The sequence below is a fragment of the Plectropomus leopardus genome, chromosome 14, assembly GCF_008729295.1.
Source record: "Plectropomus leopardus isolate mb chromosome 14, YSFRI_Pleo_2.0, whole genome shotgun sequence".
Taxonomy (NCBI): Eukaryota; Metazoa; Chordata; class Actinopteri; order Perciformes; family Serranidae; genus Plectropomus; species Plectropomus leopardus.
In genome coordinates, this window is record NC_056476.1 from 13,890,367 (window position 1) to 13,910,388 (window position 20,022).

The 20,022-nt window shown below is 38.2% G+C and overlaps 1 protein-coding gene across 1 annotated transcript in view; it reads left to right on the forward strand.

The window, feature by feature from the left end:
* Positions 1–15,441, forward strand: part of rcan3 (regulator of calcineurin 3) — a 30,762-nt gene extending 15,321 nt beyond the window's left edge. Inside the window, exons 2-4 of the mRNA XM_042501369.1 lie at positions 5,205–5,378; positions 7,316–7,487; positions 12,511–15,441. Of these exons, the coding sequence (XP_042357303.1) occupies positions 5,205–5,378; positions 7,316–7,487; positions 12,511–12,665 (501 nt within the window). The 3' untranslated portion in view covers positions 12,666–15,441. The remainder of the gene's footprint in view (positions 1–5,204; positions 5,379–7,315; positions 7,488–12,510) is intronic.
* The last annotated feature ends 4,581 nt before the right edge of the window (positions 15,442–20,022 follow it).

Consider the following 20,022-nt stretch of genomic DNA (forward strand, 5'->3'; position numbering starts at 1 on the left):
TAGCTGTAGCTGTGATCTGCCACGATAGTTTTGCAGGATAGTGTGGTCATTTTTTTATATATATATATATTATTTAAAAGCCTAATATCACTGCTAGACAAGCGGACACACATGCACATAAATACACATCCACACACTAAAGCAGACGGACAGACGGAGACAGCAGATTAGCTCTATGTGTGATTAGAAAAGAGCAGAGGAGCAGAATTGCATTTTAATCCCCCCTGTAGTTTGTTCAAAAATGACATTTTTGTTTTATCAGTAAAAGTAAAGCACAGAAAAAAGGTACCATTGGGTACCAGTACCAATTTGTGGGTACTCGTATCAGCTAATACGTGAATGGTATCCAACCATAGTATGCTATCCTCCCAGCACTGACGATAGAGAGACAAAGACAGCAACTAGTGGAGCATTTAGCAGCTATAGAGCCAGATATTTTGTCACAACAAAAGGGTGAGTATCGGACTAACATTGAAATATGACTTCAAAATAATGCTAATGTTAGTGCTTACCATAACTGACATGTAAATAAGCCACAGCTTGCTAACATATTAGCCATATAAACTCTTAAAGATGTTAAAAGAGCTTGTTGGGCCGCCCCCAAGTGGCCAAAAAACAAATGAATGCCGTTTTAAACAGCAAAACTTTCCATTTGAGAAAGTATGAAAATCATGTCTGATAAATTTGCTGTGCCCACTTGAAGGTCATTTTTAAATAGTTTTGCTACAGGGTGTGTTTTTGTTTCTCTGACATCAACAGAGGCTCAAAGCACAAGAAAAAATGATAAAAAAAAGAGACTAATACGATAGAGACAAATATTATATGGGTGCTCCAGTGATATTTAACTTCCAGTTAGTTGCGAGACTCACAACAGACTCATGAAAAATGAAATGGTTGTTGCAGAGGGCAACCCTTTAACCTCTTATATACAACATTTCTACTTGTCTCTTCTGCTGCTTATACACAATTAAAGCGAGGAAGCTATTTGGTTAACTACTGTTTAGCAGTGGACTGTGTTGTCTGTTGGGGTGGGAAGATCAATTTTAAATGAGCACACTTAACACTTGGCTGTCCCTGCGTCGTGGTGACTCACACTCCTCCCTCTCGTCTGACTTTTTGGGATTGTAGCGCCCTAATTGCAGGTTAGTCGGTAATTCTCTTCAAAACAAGTAAAAGGAGTCAAGATATTCACACATTCCTGTCTTGACCTCTTTTTGTTGCTTCTGCAGAATGCACCTTGTATGGCGAACTATAAACCTGACTAAAAATGGTATCACTGAGCCTGGAGGTGAAGTCAGCTCTGAAGTTTAGCCAGCCGCCCTGAGGCGTTCAGCAAGGGAAGACAAAATGCACTTACATGGGGAGAAGAAGTGGAAATTAAACACGAAGGGAAGGAGGGGAGATTATGAGTAAAAGCATTAATCTGCTTATTCTTGAAATTCAAATTGTTTTACCACAGTGTACAACACACTGCAGCATAACTGTGGTTCACAGCTTGCACAGTCATTAACAGCTCTGCATGTGTCAGACAGGGTGATGATGTAATTTCTCCGCAGAGATACACCCTGTATTTTAGAGCACACTTACAATTGCTGAACAGCTCCTGGCTGTAGTGAAATAGGCATTCATCAATGATTTAAAACCTCTACTTTAATTGATTTTTTTTCTGTGTCTCCTCTCTAAATGTGGACGTTTTAATGGGTCCATGAAGACAGTAAAGGTGGAACTCCTCATGAATCCTTTTCCCTCACCAGCAGTTTGAGGAGTTTGAGTCACAGCGTCGGTAATTGATCAGTCGATCTGGTTAGATTTGATTAGATCGATTAATGAGAGCGGCAGCTGCTGCAGACTTTCAGACCTAGTGCAATTAATGGTTAAGTTTCACTGCACCTGTCGTTCTGCTGCTCTGTCTGTGCACAGAGTATGGTCTGCACTGTGAGAGTGTTGTGCAATCAATAACCATAAATTTATACTCCAACAGCACTCGTAATGAACAGTCCAGCTCCAAAAATATATATTCAGTACGTGGCGGCAGATGTTAATTTGTGGCGCAGTATGATAATATACAGCTACATGACATTTGGCATTGCATCTTACTTTTTATGATTTTTTTTTTTTTTTGCATTTAGTGTTTACTTTACCAGCCATGAAATAAAATATTACAACATATGTGAAAATAATTAATCATTAATCAATCAATCAATAAATTTGTTGTTAAAGTATGAGAAAATAATGCTTGGGGGATACCAAGGTATTCAGGTACACCAGGGTATTTACAAATCCAATACTGTCAAAAACACAGATGCTCCCCTCTCTATATATATAGAACTGATACAAAGACACTGTTTGGAGGTGATGTATTGTAGTGCACAGCACACCCCGCCAGAGGTCAGTCTCTACTGGTGGAACAGGCAGAAAGATGAGAAAGTTGGCGACTGGGAGTGGTGGGGATAACGTCACAGGACAAGCAAAAAAGAAAAATGCTGCTGCCCTGGTTTTGGGGTATTTTGGGTTAAGTCTTTATGTTAAAGTTAACCTAGCCAGCACACACAAAACTTTGTGCAGACTGCAACCAACACATTATGGAAGAAGGGTGCTTACTTCCTATATATGCTTTATTTTATACCCCATAAGTACTATGTTAGACACACATGCACCATTGTTGGCTTGATATTTACATTTTTACACAAATACTATTATATACAGTATACCAGAAAATCAGAAAAGTATGAAAAAATAGATACTGCCCAAGCCCAAAGCAAATATTTGAAGGTTGTAGCTTTTCTGTCTCACACAATAGTAAAACTGAATATCTAATTTTTTAAAAAGGAGGGGGGAAAAAACAGCAACTCAAAAATGACTTGGATGGCTTTTGCTGGGTATTTCCTCTGTTTTTTACTGTTTTATAGACCAAACAATTAATTGATTAAAAAAATAAGACTGACAGATTACATAATCATGAAAATAATCGTCGTTAGTCGCAGCCCTGTAGCGGTGCACAGCTTCCCTCTAGCTTGTTTGTGATGAATATGGAAATTAGAGAACGGCATGACTTTCACATTGCTTCTTATGATAAGGCACCCGAAATCTTTGCCCTGTGTGTTACTGTAGTTCCATGATGCATAAAATCCTAATAATTGTTATCAGATAGAAAAGTTTTTTGGGAATCACAAAATGTCAAACAAGACAAGATTTAGATGTACATGTGCAAGAGTTTTTTTAGGGACTCATCCAAAGGACATACAGACAGAACCGAGCGCTCATTTCAGGGTGCTGAGTTTACAGATACCTGGTGTCTGCCATCACTAAGCTGTCACTAATATGCAGAGGCAGATCTCACAGCTGACATGTTGCCTCTGTTCCTCCAGCCAGCACGCACCCTTTCCATCCTGGTAAGAGGTGCTGTGTCAGCCGAACAAGGAAAGTATTGTGGGAGTATTTCAGTCTGATGATTCTCACTGATAATACTGTATATTCAGACAAGCACTGGCACTCAAAAACACATTGGATAGAGGCTGAACTTATGAACTAATACTAATGCCACTGACTCCACATGTGGTTCTCAGGACATGGGGCAGAAGGCACACGAATGTATTAAAAGGTATATGAAAAAGCAACTGTATGATCATTTGCTTGATCTTTGCACAAACTTTTAGTTCTGTTCTGTCCATCATCCATCTTAATTTTTTATAAAGAAGACTTCGTAGTCACGTTTCCGCCTGTGATGGGAGATGGTCGGCTAGGAGACAAAGAACAGCACTACTGATTAGTGAGAATCCAGCTCTCCCGGCGGCCTTTTTTCCTTTTCCTTTCACCCTCCTACTGAGCTGCTTGATTGAGTTCACAGCCAAGGAGGCCAATTTGGCGCCCATGGAGAGGATCAAGTAATAAAACATAGGAGATGTGGGAATATATCATATGGGTATAGATAAAGACAAAATGTGTACAAGGAGAAAGGGGGAAGTGGTTGGAGAAAGGAGAGAATTACATAAAGAGACACAGAGAGTGAGGGAGAGGACTGTGAGACAGACAGCGTCAGAAAAGATTGCATGAAAATTACGGGATGTTTGAAATCTAATTTCCACATTAACTCGATAGCAAATGAAATGGGTGCAGAGCAGTTAGAGTCACGTCTGATGCTCAGACAGAGGTGTCCGTGAATAACTTAAACCACAGCTCACTCCGAAATGTCTCGTGTTTTCACCAAAAAAATATGGAAATGCAGCAGAGGCAACATTGTTGGTGTTTAATATCTGTGCAAAATGCACTTAATATGGCATGTAAACAAGAACATGATATTGGCTGAGCTGCTCCAGGGGACCTTTCTACTGGAAAGCAAACAATCCTCTGAGCCGGTATAGAGCCAAAGTAACTAGTCAGCTACTCGATTTAGGCAATCACCAACAATTCTGATTGTAAATTAATTATTTATCCCAAAAAAAGCCAAAGATCTGCTGGTTTCAGCTTTTTTCTTTTATATATATTTGTAATATTTAGGGACTGTTGGGCAAAGCAAGTGATCTGAAGATGTCACATTTGGCTCAGGGGAATTATAACAGACATTTTTCAAAGTTCTCTCAAGGGGATAAAGATATAAGTGAAAAATGAATACACAAATTAGTTGATAATGAACTTTTTTTTTGATACCCTTTCAAATTATTATTTTAACCTTATTAAAGATGTTTTTATCCTGATTAATTAACAGGTGGTATAAATTTTCTCCTACAACGGTGATACTCTTCCGGCACAGGACCAAATCTGGTCCTGTGCCGGAAGAGTATCACCGTTGTAGGAGAAAGTTGATCACTAGACCACACTTTGATTTTTTTTTTACTTTTTTTTTTTTTGTTTTTTTACTTTGAAAGTCATTAAGGTGCCAGAGTGCACTTTTAAAAAAGCATCAAAATAGGATGAAATTAGTTAATCACAAAAAGTGCCAGGGAAGGACCCCTGGACTACCAAACAGAGGCCTGGGCTAAGCCTATATGTCTTCAAAACCCCTGCGTACACCTGACCTGTGGTCAGCTGCTGTGACTGGCCTCCTGTTATTTTGCACAGTGGGCCCCAGGACAAATCAAGTTCAGAATTTCTGTCTAACAGTGTCCACAGAGTATCAGCATACAGACATTAAACATCAACATGTTTAAACATTAATATTTTTAATCCATTACTTATCACATTTTTTCTGTTTTTGTCTTCTGCAGGAGAGGTTTGAGGCGTTGTTTAGGATCTACGACGAACAGACATCTTTCCAGATGTTCAAAAGCTTCCGGAGAGTCCGGATCAACTTCAGCACCCCAGAGGCCGCTGCCCGCGCTCGCATCGAGCTGCACGAGACCGAGTTCAACGGCAAGAAGCTCAAACTCTACTTTGCCCAAGTGAGTGTTTGTTAGAGGGTCTGGGACATCGACCATCTAAGGAAGAGCAGTGCTTATTTATATGGGAAGTTATGCTATAGTTTATCTTTCAGTGCGACGTGCACACGCACACATGGGACAAAAACCTCATAAAGGAGGCTGACACTGTCTCTCCTTTTAAATCACTTTCTTTCAGTTTTATTCATTTTTTGTGTCTCTTCTCTGAGCCACACCTGACTGCTTCTACAACCCACCGACCCTCCTGTCAAACCTCATCAGTCACATGATTGAACACATGAACACATGAATTGTTGATTTTTCTTCCATCTTTTTGTGTTTATGCATGACTGTCTGTTGCCTTTGGGGGAGAGTGGAAAAGAAAAACAAAGTAAAGTGCATGTTTAGTACAAACAAAAAAGAAGAGGACCATATATCTTAAGCACTGTGAGGAAATTGTCTTACATATTAGGTTTCAGTCAAAAAATGAAATCAGACTTGGATTGGATTTCGTAATCTCTGGGTAAATCGATATCTGGACGTTCTGGAATAAAGGGAAACAAATGTGGGTGTAAAGCAAAAGTTTAGACATCTAGCTGGTTACATGTAACCATTTCTTTTTTTATTTTTTAATGCGTAGCAAGTCTAGACAACACACACACGACACACATTGAAATGTAGTCCCCGAAGCTTTGTAAGAAATACTTTGACATTGAAAAGCCCTGACGCACAAAACCAACATCAAAGAACTAGTGGTAACGTGGGCCAACTGTTGCATCGCCTCACATCGTCTGTGTCAGCACTTGAACACCCCACAAAAACAACAGCCAACGGTCAGCTAGCCCGTACGTTCTGCACCTGTGAGGAAATAATTTTCCAAACCAGCAGTTGGTGGTAGGCCGTATTCGTCATGTAAAAATAGAAACAGGAATACAGACAACAGAGATTTTCTGCCATGATTGACAGCTGTGTGCCAATCTGTGTGCTTGCGGTTGATGGCGCTGCTTGTGATTGGTGTTTCGATTGGTGTGGTGGTGTTCTGGAGGAAATCCAACACCACTTGCGCTTGCAAACAATAACACAAATAGTTACAAACTGTTTCTCCTAAAGAGATCAATGGCCAAAAAAATACATCTAACATAAAACATCCTATCTGTTTTTTGCACTGAACTGAACTGAACTGCCAATCAGAGTCATTTCATTCAGCTGAAAAAAAGTAAAGCAGGGCCCACAATGCAGGAAAACCCACAAAAGCTAGGTGACAAACCCTCACTGACAGCCCAACGCTGATGGATGGCTAACCGTCCGTTTGGTGTATGAGGACCCAAAAATAGATGTTTAAGAAAAAATCACTTCAAAACGCAATTTAGCCCAGATGCTGAGACATGATTTGGCCTGCAAATCTCCAAATTCCTGCTTCCTGGAAAACCATGAGTAAACTTATAATTGATGCCTGTTTTATCACAAATATCTCACTAGTCATGACCCCCACTGTACCTCTCAGTACTTTGATGTAAGAGGATTAAGGATTTTAATGCTCAGAGAGATGCTACATGTAGGTATTGTAATGATGGCAATTGACTGCGATCAAAATGACGAAATCCCCTCGTGGGAGGAAGCCTGCAATTTGAGACTAAAAGACTGAAGCCGTGACTGCAAAACTAATGTGCTTTTCTTGCTGTTAAGTGTAAGGATTACATATACAACAAGTAAAAGCACAGGAACTTCGACAACTATCCCGATTTGGCCCTAAAAAATAGTTCACCTCAGTTTTCTATAGGTTGGCATGAAGTAAAGTTGTAGCTATGTCAGCTATTGAGTGCATTAAAGCAATAAGCTATAAGACGTGTAGACCAATAATTACATAAATCTTTACAGAGGAGCTTCACACACTTCATATCACTTTTATCTCATCATTTGAGTGCCACAGCCTTTATCGGTTGTCATTTCTTTTCCAATAGGTCCAGAATGGTGACGAGGACATTGACAAGTCATACCTAGCCCCTCCCCAGCCCGTCAAACAGTTTCTGATCTCCCCACCTGCCTCTCCACCTGTGGGCTGGAGCCAGAGTGAAGACGCTACGCCTGTCATCAACTACGACCTGCTGTGTGCAGTAGCCAAGCTTGGACCTGGTCAGTACTCAGTATCTAGGTTCAACAAACAATTTTCTTATACATTAAGTACATAGACATGCACACAAACACTGGAGATACAACACAGTAGAAATGATGTGTAATGATGGAGGTATGAAAAAGAATCTTATTTTAGTCACCCAGATAAAAACAGAGATGATTTCACGCTCCTCAGCGGGGTGTTAGAGAAAGGTTATTCTGTCTAGGAGGCAATTTAATGAAAGGAACTGCGGTGGACATTTCTAAATTATCCCCATTTCATTCTTGACTCTTCTTGCAGCCTTTTTAGTATCATCTGCGAAACAGCATTAGGTCTAATTTACCTGATCACAGATGCATTTGTATGTAACACTGCCATTATGTGCCTGTGTGATGTCATTATGAATTGAGTGGCATTTTATAATCGATTTTTCCATGTAAAATGGTTCTTAACATAGAATTTCTTACTCCAGTGTTACTATGGTCTTAGTCAGGCGGCAGCATTTTTTTTCAGCTTGAAGCCAATAAATGAAATCCACAGTGTTGGCCACCATCCATCAATGTCGAAGGTGCTTAACCTTCACTTGTGCATTCTCACATCTCTGAGGAAACATGCATCACTGCCAGTACCTGTGTGTGTGTGTGTGTGTGTGTGTGTGTGTGTGTGTGTGCATGTGTGTGCTTGTGCATGTTTGCATATGGATTTGCAAAATCTACATTTATTGTTCAGAGTTTAAAAAAGTGTTTTTGTTTTTTTCCCAAAGTCAAAAACACAATAGCAGAATTGTAAGGAATAAGTAGTTAAACAGTGTGAATCAATCGTTGGCTACTATTACTACTGAGAATATAGAGTGCTCCAGGGATGACGTTTTTCATTCGGCTGACCTGAACGTAACTTGGTTCCCTTGTCAAAAAGCCTATGGGATTTTGTCATTGGATTTAGGATTATTGCAGAAAAGTAGCTCTTTGGCAAACAAACATTTGTGACACTTGCATGTTTTTTTTCAGCAAGAAAATCTTACAAATTAACAACACTTGTATCATTTTTGATATGAAATCACCAGAAATAAAAAGTTAATGTTACAAGGCTATAAATGAACTACACTACAGTCGCATGAATTAACGTCGCCACCACAACAAGGCTGTGTGTAAAGCTGTGTTCTGCCTGATGACGTTCATTAGCCTTATTTAGCCACTTATTAGCAGCCACCTTTTTAAAGAAACATACAAGCTTCAAAATGTACGAGTGGGGTATTAACTGATGTATTTTTTGTTGCAGGACAAAACATGAAAGTCTCTTTAACTTGTGTTAATCGCAGATCTTATTTCAGGCTTCTAACCCAAAACTTATTCAAGAAACTTGCTGACTTTGAGACGAGGGAACTGGGAGTGCTGATATGTTATCTGATTTCCATGTTTTTGGACTCCTCGCTTGGGCACTCTGTTGGGTGCATATTTAAAACACTTTTGTATAAGGTTCTAATTTTAAAGTGATACAGCTAGAGATGGCATTTTCAACCAAACCATGGCGCTAAAGTTAGCTTGAAAGAGAACGCCAATAATGAGTCCTAAAACTTGGACATGAGTTGGCATTTCAGCACCTCAGCCTCCCTTGTCTCTAAGTCAATTGGTTTGCAAGCTTTTATGTGTCCTCAAAAAGACAGTTGCTAACAAGAGGCTAAATAAGACTACAGAACATCATCACATGGCGCCACGCTGCTTTACAGCCTTGTAGCTGTTGCATTGCAACTGTAGTGTAGTTTGATTTGGCCTAGCAATAGTTTTTTACTTCTTGCAACTACATGTGGGCTTCAGAAATTCTGAAAGTGGTGTTTATTTGCGAAGACTATCTTGCTGGAAAAATGTATCATAAAGGTTTGTTTACCACAGAGCTTATTTTCTGCAATAATCCAGAATCTAAAAGAAAAATCCCATAGGCTTTTTGATGAGGGAACCAGGGCAACGTTAGCCTCCAGGTTTGCCTACAGAAAAATCAGTTGAGCACTGCATGAGCTAGCTGAGAAACTCCTCCGGTAATAATTATATTCCACCTTACAGAAGCGATGCTTGCAGTGTTTCCAACTCTTTTCTAACGACATTTTCTAGCACTAGATTCAGAATTTACTACCAGTCGTAAGATGACATCATATGGTCATTTGCATATTGGTGACGTCAGTTGAATAATAAAAGCTTTAAAACTAAAATGGATTCAGTAGAAAAATCCTCAACAAAGCATTTGAATAGCTGAGAGTAATGGCACTAATGCTGCTGAGCCATACGTTCTTGTGCTTCCAATCCACAGAGCGAGAGCGTCTTTGTAACCATAGAAACTCACCATAACTGAACTACTAGCATTCGATGTGAGACGAGAGAGGGGGGAGGAGACCCTGCACCCTGTAGGCGGGGCAAACAGTCAAATTTCCATGAAAATGGCAATGAAGTAATGTAGAATTCAAAAATGCGAATTGTGAACAGTCTACACGATAAACTGATGTTGTGATTATAATGGAGGCCAGTCTCACCACAAGCAGATCTTTTTTTACAGTTCCCTTCCTATTACAGTTTTAGCACGTGTATGAAATGGCAGTACAACTCTGCACAATCACATTTGGAGGGTTTTAAGATCTTTCTCAGCAGCTTTGTTCCCCAGTCAGCTTCTCTACTCAGAAATAATGACGCCTCTGTCTGCCTTGTCGACAAGATTTCAGATTGCAGCGACCTTTATAAAATGTCACCTAACACACCGAAAAGCTGTGTCACTTCCACAACGTCTGTCCATGTCTGTGATTGTGGGTATTCTCATGCTGATGAAGTGGAAACCAATAATTCTGTATTCAGTTTAACAAAAACATGATTAAACTTCCAACAAACACACACAAAAACACTGTCCATCCCAGAGGATCACTCTTGACACGTCCTGCTGTTACCATAGCAACGTGAGGAATCAGGAAATGGCTTTGTTCTCTGCCTCACATCCTGGCATCTGAAATCAGATTAGCGCCGGGCTGCAGGACGGCGCGCTGACTCCCTCTGTCAACTCCCTGCGGTAACACCAGGACTCTATTCACTGTCCGTCTCTCTGTTTGGCACCACAGTGAAAAAAAGCTATGAGACCAATTTCCTCCTGTCCGCCAGCTGTCTGATCTCATCTCCATGGCAACTGTGATACAATCTAGCAAGTGTGTGTTTTCAATCTGAGTCCACTGAGTTTGGCATCTGGACAAATGGCAGGATGATTCCAAGGAAAGTCTCTTTGTTTTCTCTTAAAGCCATTTGCAGACCTGATCCTCGATGCATCGGACAGACAAACACTAGATTATCATGTACTGTAAAAATATCCTCATTGTGACATAGATAGATAGATACTTTATTGATCTTTACAGAAATTACTTTATCCAGCAGCTGCATCCACAGTATATAACATATAAAGTATAAATATAAAAATTTTTTTTTTTTTTTTTTAATCACAGTTTGTCATGTGCAATGTGGCTACCATGCTATATGACTTCCATTATAAAAAGTTCATACATAAATAAATATATAAAGTATATACAATAGCACCCCTAAAAGTATAAAATCTGAAAATATAAGATTTTTTAAAAAGTACCTGTATAAATATATAAATATATGTACACACATATCTACACAATAACCAGTATTATCCAATTGTATAAATTACATTAACAAACAAAGAGTAATGTTAAACTAATCGAATAGTTTGAGTTTGAGACTAGTTGAGTTGCTTAAGCTTGTCTCACTGTCTTCTCAGACAGTGTTTGTGTAGAGTGGTAGAAGAAAAAGTCAGATATTTTATTCAAGTTAAACTATTAATACTCCTTTATAAGTGAAAGTCCTGCATTCAATATTTTACTTAATATTTGTACTTACTAAACAACTGATCATTCTGATAGCTGTTTAATATAATTATTAATGGTTTATTATCGAGGCCTTGAATTTAAATGTTTTAACTTCGTATACTCTACATACTAATCATCAAAAAGTATGATAGCTCTCTCCAAAATGTTTAAGTAGCATCAGAAGTTAATATTTAGGTGCCTGGAATTGCATTTAAAAGATAATGTTGTTATTCATTGTCAGCAAATTCCATAAAAGCCCAAAACAAACAATGTGGTAATCTCTTTTCAAAATACTTTATGACTTCCTTGCCCCATCTAGAGCCCAGTCCCCACTGAAGCTGTAAATCTTGAAAAAGGGGTGATAATTACATAAGGTTTTTTTAATGGCTAAATTATTTCTTGTTAAGTTGCTTGTTGGCTTCTTCCCATGTTTTTTTCAAAGAAATTCAGCCAAATTGCTCAGGTTTCACAGGGTTAATCCACATTTGTTCTCTTTGTACTCTACTGAGTACAAAGTAAAATGACTGGAAACCACATGCCTTTGTTTTTGGACTGCAGTGGAGGCAATGACACAGAGACAGATAATACCTGTTAGTGCTGTAGCATCACTTCAGTGACAGTAAGATATGTCTTATGCTTTAATTACTGTACTTGAATAAATGTAGTTACTTATGGCATTTTTCTATTAGGTGCAATTGATTTGTACTGTGTAGGAGTACAGTTGCACCCCTGCGGCTCAACTTTCACATCAGTAATGTTGTTTTGTATCTGAGTACACTTACATTATCTACATGACTTGTGTTTAAATTGTCGCAAAAAAGAACACCTATCGCAAGATCTCAAGCCCACACAATAGTCTATCTTCGCATTCTGCCTACTATGATCATTTTAAATGTAGTTTTTTCCCTATAGCTTTCTTCTTTCTTCCCCTAGACAGTCTTCTTCTTCTTGCTTTTTTAAAAAACATCTAAATCTACTAATTTTTTGCAATTTGTGGAAAACCGTAAAAATTTGCTCATTGCCTTTTTTTGCACCAATTTCTTTGGTTTCAAAGGCTTATATACTTGTGAAGGCGTCTGAAGGCAGCACAAAAAAAGTGATGTCACTCCCGGTTTCACAGAGTATTTAATGTGGAGTTTTATTTTAATAACTCCTGCTCCCCCACCCTTCCCCTCCCTCTCTTCCAGGTGAAAAGTACGAGCTCCACGCGGGGACAGAGTCCACCCCCAGCGTGGTCGTCCACGTGTGCGAGAGTGAGACGGAGGAAGACGAGGCGGCACGGCCAAAGCAGCAGATCGTCCAGACCAGACGTCCCGATGGACCCCCCAAAGTCTTCAATTAAAGAGGCCTCCTCCCCGACACCGGCGCGGCCCCCGACCGCCCCTTAAACCCGCAAAACACACCTGCCCTCTCTCTCTCGTCTCTGCACTCACAGAGAGCGTCGATGCCCCTCATTTCAGTTCAACTACAAGCAAAAACCAACCAACAAACATTGCTCGAAGACGGTGTTTGTGGGGAGCGTGGCGATGGAATGAGGCGGCTTGAAGGGGATGGATGAGAATCACACACACACTCATCACATTCTGCGGACAGTGTGGGGAGCGGCGGGCACGCTTTTGCCTCCACCCCACAAACCCCCTCCCCCCCCTCGTTTTCAGCAAGAGGGGAGGAAATACCTGTCCCAACGCAGGCACCTGTCACTTATCACACACACTCGGCTCTCATTGCTAGTCCTGCTCAGTAGCTTAGTTAACTTGTTAGCTTGTGCCTCTCCCTCTCACATCTGTCGTGTGTACAGTATCTTTGGTTAAACAAAGACATTTTTTTCTTTCTTTTTTTTTTTTTTTTACAATAAATTGTGTTTCATATTATATATAAACATAAATGTCTATTTTTTTTCTTTTTTCATCCATTTTCATATCTGCTGGTTTGTCGCTTCAGCTTGCATCAAGATTGAGTGTGTGATGTTCCCGCTCTTGTCTGCATGTATATACTGTAATACAAAAAAAAAACACATACAGAAACACAAATACTAACAAGATGTATCAAGAAAAAGGAACCTATTTAACATCACACACAGCACGAAGCGTCATATGTGACTAACAAAGTTGTGGTGGCTGTTTGACTTTTATTATTTCTTTAGCTCGTTTTCGCTTTTTGTCCCTTTTTTTATTTGGAGAGGTGTTGTTTTTTGCTAAACTGCTAGATGTGTATTCTTACTATGTATTTGATACCCCGACACTTTTTGCATGCTTAGTTACTTCTGTAGATGAGGAGCTGAGATGTTTTTTTAATTGTTGTTTGTGATGACAGGGAAACAGTGTGACGCTTTTGACGCAGTGACGTCTTTGAGGGGAAAAAAAGCTGAATGATTTTTTTTTTGTAAGATTGACAGCTCAGTTGTCAACGTGATGGCAAATTTGCATTTGTCGCTTTTGTTGGGATTTGATGGATCAGAGACAGTTCATCCCCCTCATTCTCTTCAAAGGGTTTGGGATGTGGATTTTTTTTTTTTCTGATTCTGTTTGTTGTACTTCACATCTTTAACGTCTTGGTTATGTTGTTTGATCAAACCCACTTTCTATATGTCAGGTTTTCTTCTGAAACCTACTTCTGCTTGTTTTGCACTGAGTTATCTCTTGATATCTCCGAGCAGTTGCGGGGCTCTCGACCGTCTCCTGCTGCGCGCCAGAATACTGCGCTGCTTTCTCACTGTAAATAGCTGAGCGGTAGATTTGTGGAATTAGTCCTTTTAGATTTTGTAGTTAAATCTGAAAAGCATTTTGCTGAGAAAAGGGAAAATTAGGTAGCCTCATGAGATAACAACCAAAGCATTCACTCACCCCATATTGCCATGACAAAATAATTTTTCATACTGAGACACTGATGTGTATTGTTAAAGTAAGCAGAAACAAATCCTAATTTTCCAGCTTTTTACTGCATTATTTTCATTTTATATTAGCACATTTGACTTTTCTTGCAGTATCTAGTTCAATGGAAAGTTTAGCAAATTTCCACCCCAAAAAAATCATAAAATATTTTTCCTTTTTTTAAAATTTATTTTCCAAATAGTCCCATATCATATCAGTGTTCCAACTCTTCTTTTAATGACATTTCATAGCTTTCAAAGCAACGTAAACAAATGTTCCTAACAGGGCTTTTGGGTGTCAGCAGTGAGTCTAAACCGTATTTTTCATTTGGCAGCATGAAATTAAAAAATACTTTTTTGCTATATAACAATATTAGTAATCAAAAGACAAGTCCGTCTGCATGTGAGCACTTTATCGTCAGTGTTTTGTTTGTTTCCGTCAAATAAAATAGTCATTCTTGAGACAAAGTAGGAAGCACATTGCATTTCTTGTCTGTTTCTCTCTTGTGTTTTCTTTTATCTTAAGCTGAACACCTGGTTAGCCTTTTCACCAGCATATTGCAGTGAGTGTAACACTCCACTTCCTTTTTGCTAGTGTGAACCTTGGAAAATTTCAGGCCTTTTTTGGATCTATGGAAGTGTACCACTGTAAAGGTGTAGACATGCAGTACAAGTCCTTGGTTTTATATGAGGCAGGATGACACCGCAGAGCAAAATCAATGTCTTTGTTTTTGTGTTTGTCCGCAAGAAACATTCATCTTTGCTGAGAAAGTTAAATGGTTCTTTGAAATGTTGGCAGAGTGCAGTTTTATTGGCACTACGGTGAAGCTGTCGCAGTTATGTAAGCAGACAGCAGATTGGTGGAACTACAGACGTGCATTATGATAAAGAGGAAGCAGCGAAGCAGGAGGAAGACACTCGTGACGATTTTTTTACTCTTTGTGGTCATGGTGTTTAAACCTGGGTGCATTTGGTCACAGTTGAAATGAAAATGTATATTTATGTACATATGCCAAGTGGTTTTTTTTTTGTTGTTGTTGCTGAGACCAGTCCCAGTGTGCAGTTTGTTACGGCTTCTCTTGGCAATGTTGTAACAGGAAAAAAAAAAAAAAAAAGTACAAAAATGTGTAACAATAAGTCCTGAAGATGCTCGATCAAAAACCAACTGTCATTGTGTTGTGTTCAACATGGACTCTGTTTGAATGTTTCTTTTATTTCTGGGGAACGTCTACTAAAAAGGTCAATAATACCGTTTGTCACTGTTGTACTGTTTTTGTTGAAATATGAATATTGTGTCTTGTATTGTAGGAATCCAGAAAACAAAGTAGCAAAACAAGCAATAATTTACAGTTCTATAATACCGGTATGTGTATTTTCATGTTCTGTACTTATTTCTCAGAGATGGTCTCTGTCTCTTACAGTATCCGCTTCTATTTGTGTAGTATAATAGCCATTTGTTTCACATAGAGAAATACATAAAGACTTATTCTTAAAAGCCATGTTTAGTGTTGTTTATTTTAGGGGTTTCTTTACTTTAGGGGCAACACACTTCAGATACAAATACAAGTACAGAAACAGAATATCATATAAAATGTAGTAGAGTTTTTACACATCATGTTCAGACTGCATGGGATATATTCATCTGAAAATAATTCATTTTCACCACTAGTTTATGTCTTTCATGTATTACCATTACATTCAAGTCACAGAGCTAGCAGAGCTTAGCATCTCTTTTTCTTGAGAGCTGAATTCATAAAAGCTTTTAAAAGAAGTGTAGACGGTTATAGGTGCAGTGTGCAGGATTTAGTGGCATCTAGTGGTGAGGTTGCAGTTTACAACCAACCGAAACTTCTCTCATGTGCCAAGCATGTATGAGGACTATGGTGGTCGACCAAAAGCGGGAATTTCCCTATCTAGAGCCAGCGTTCGGTTTGTCTGTTCAGAGCTACTGTTAATACAAATTTGTGTTCTTTGTGGAAAAGGACTGACTCCGTATGTAAACATAAACATCTCATTTTTTGTTAATGACAATCCAGCAGTTCTTAGTTGCAGGTGATTAAAACAGAATGTTGTATTCCATTTCTACCAATATAACCCCCTTAAATCCTACACATTGGACCTTTAAGGCTGTGTTGAAGGCATTCTCAGAAGCTTTTTCGTCTTGATCATAAAATATTATATTTGCTATATTATTGAAAAAAAATATTTTAACTTGTTTCCCAATTCATGTTAGCTGGAAGTGAACTTACTTTTATCAATCTAGTAAACAGATGTTTGTTTGTTTTTCACTTCAACATCATTTCTTAGGAAAATTTTGTAAATGCTTTTTGTTTTACAAAATTTGCAAAAAAATGTTACTTTAAGCTACTATATCCTTCAAAATATAAGACAACGTTGCCCCTTTTTTTCCCTTAGCAACTGGCATATTTTTTAGTAGTTATTATTTTTATACCGACACGAAATATTAATGAAGATAAAACTATCACCAAAACTCCGGATGTTACTAATTAATAATGGTTTGCCGACCGGACATTTTTGCCATTTATTTTATAAAAGGTTATTTGTAATCTTGAAAAATGTTTTTTTTTATTTTTATTATTATTATTATTTTTATCATAAATTCCACTCATTAGGTGATGAAAACCAAAACTGTGGTTACTTCTCACGCAGCAGTTGTGGTTGCAAGCCTGTTAGCCGGCTAACTTTAGCATTTAGCTCAACTAGCATAGCTGTACACTGTTAGCATTGTTTAAAGAGCTTCAGAAAGACAGATACACGGCTCGTTGACTCAAATATGGCTAGTTTACAAGTGGAAATATCACAAAACTGTAAGTGTTACTTATTGACCTTCTTTTGTTATAGCTATGCTAGCGGTATGTGTTGTGTTTAGCAGTTTGTGTTGACATTAAGTTACAATGGTTAGCATTATGTGAGCATGTTAGCATGCTGAAGTTAGCATTAAGCTCAGAGCAGCCTTGCAGAGCTGCTAGCATATCTTGAGAATTGTTTTACCCTTTTAAACCTGGATGGATATCAGTTTCAAACTCCTATCACACGCATTTTAAAGTTCGAAACCTGAGCAAAAATGTTTAATTCTAAATCTCTATTAAAAACATAGGAAAAAGCAATGAGCAGAGTGCAAGAAATTGGTAAAAGATGACAAGAAAATAACCTAAAAGTCAGTGGTTAAAAAGCAGAGAGATAGAGAGAAAAATGTTTTTTGTTATGATTCTATAGAAAGGGGAAGATGTCCAGAAACTATTTTTGTGACTATAATAATTAATTTGCTTGCTTGTTTTTTTTTTTTACTTTCCTTTTTTTGTTGGTAATTGTCAGGAAATGATTTTCATGTCCTTTTTACTAATTTGTTGCAATTTTTGGGATCATTTCTTGTCAACTTGCACATAGCCTTTCTCCTATGTTTTTGAAGGAAATCAAGCCATTTGCTCAGATGAAAGAGTTTTCAGAATGGCAGATGCTTGGCTATATGACACAAATGTGATGGCATATATCCTCTCAAAGACACAAAGTTATATCAGCCTAGTCATGCAGATGGATAAAATTATGTAAATGATATAGATCTAATTAAAAATAACCACAGTCTCTCACACAGACACATGCAATATTGTTCCAACAGATATCAACAAATCCCTCTTTAATTTTTCACTTATTTGCTGTTTTCCTTCCAAAAAGATTACATTGTTAATTACAGTGAACCAAAAATGTCTGAACCCCTTAGGTTTAGTATTAGCTTGCCTTCCACACAAGGCTATAAAATACACAGAAAAGCCTTTATCACATGTTCTTAAATCATGTTACAATGGTACAGCAGTGGTGCTGTCGCTTGCACTTTGCACCTCATACTTCCCTCAAGGTCCTAACAACAGTTAATATTCTGTTTGGTTCAGAGGCTTGTTTCAATTGTAAAGACTCTGACAGCAAGGTTGAGTTAATGATTCCTTCAGTGAGCAATACTGGACATGTGATTTATAACATGCAATACAGCTGTGACCTACAGTTCAGCAGCAGATTGAATTTCACGCCTGCAGTTTCCTCGTGTCAGCCATGAAGACAGATGACTGCTTATGAATCCAGTAACAAAAGATTTCTCTCATCCATTTACATCTGACATACTGCACCTCATTATTGTGTGAGGGGTGAAAAACAACATCACACTTTCGGCTATGATTTGGCAAAAAATGATATTTTGCAAATACAAGTTGGACAAAAATAAATCTACATATAGAAAATTGGTTTATTTAAACCCTGCATACTTAAACACCTGGATCGGCATCAGGGTTTGTTTTTTTTTTGTGCTGCACTCAGACGCCTTTCACTAGCACAAAATTGGTTTTATTTCCCTCAAAAACACAGAGAGAGAACATAATTAGCAACTTGACAAGAAATGACCTGCAAAAACAGTAAAAGGTGACATGGAAACAAAGTTAACTGGGGATTATTATTAAATACTATTCAAAAACAAGATGACAAATGTCATGACAAATATATTTAGAATTATCTTAATTAAATATTTGAAATTATGCTCCATAAAAATAGAAAAAGAAATTAAAAACATACTACCTTACTTTTTTTAAAAAAAAAAAATTATTTTTCTTTTTTTTGTAATTTTTTTTACTAATTTCTTGCTAATTTTTGGGTGATTTTTTTCCTGTGTTTTTAAAAGAAATCAAGCCAGTTTGCTAAGGTTTCAAAGGGTTAAGCTTACTAATTTAGCAAGAAGATTTGTGTTTTCTAACCTGCACAAAATACTACGTATTTAACATTAAGAAACAGGTAGGCAGAAGATTTTTAAGGTTACCTGCGTCACTGTTGACAAACTTAGAGTTCTAAAGGTAATAACAGTGGACAGCTGTCAGTTTTTAAAAGTGGAAGACTTAAGAGCAGCTCTGAGATGAGGCATGCTCTGTATCCTCTCTCCATTACACAAAAACCCTCTTCATGAGGAATTCCTCTCAACAATGACCCTTACTGTTGAACGTGGAGATGCGTGTGCACCTAAGGGGAACAGATCAGGTTAACGTGGCCCCCGTGGGTGTTAATGGGGCCAGTGCCACCAGATTCCTGTTAAAGCTACTCTCCAGGAATACACAGCAGGAGCGTTTTAGTTGCTAATGCAGGAATTTTAAGTAATGCATTAGTCATGAGTGTACGAGAATATACACAATGAGTTTTTAGTTAAGTGGTTCCTTAAAAGTACACATATTGGAGTGTAATGGGTTTATTTGGACTTCATTCAAACATTTACCTCTGCTTTTAAATCAAAGTCCCCTAACGCAGTGAAGTGATAAGTATGGTGACTGTAAACACTTTTATCTCCCGCAAGAAGAGTGAGTAAAGATTGGCTGCACCAGACCTGCTGTTCTATGGTCAGCAAAAGTAAAAGATAAAATAACTTTCCTTATCTGTTCTGACAATGAAATTGTTTGCAATTAAGACAAATTATTAAAGGATTATGATGGCAATTAAATGTTTGCGGTTTGTAGGAAATCATAATTTTTTTTTATAAATCATGAATATTTGTATTACATTTTAATAAGTTTTCTCTTTGGAGATTATAACATTTTTCAGTGAGTTTTTAGCTGTGCCATAGGATCTGAGAGATATGTTATATTGGTGGGTCTGTTGGTTGCTGCATGACTTTGATTCAGGCTGAAACATTTCTTAACTGTTATTTAACGGTTTTTCTTCTCCTTTTCCCAAACCAGCCCAGACCCCTGTACTGCAGGATGAACTTAAATGCGGCACGAAGGTTAGCCTCACAGCAAGAGGGCCTGGTTCAACCCCAGTTTGGGCCGAAGTTCAGACCTCG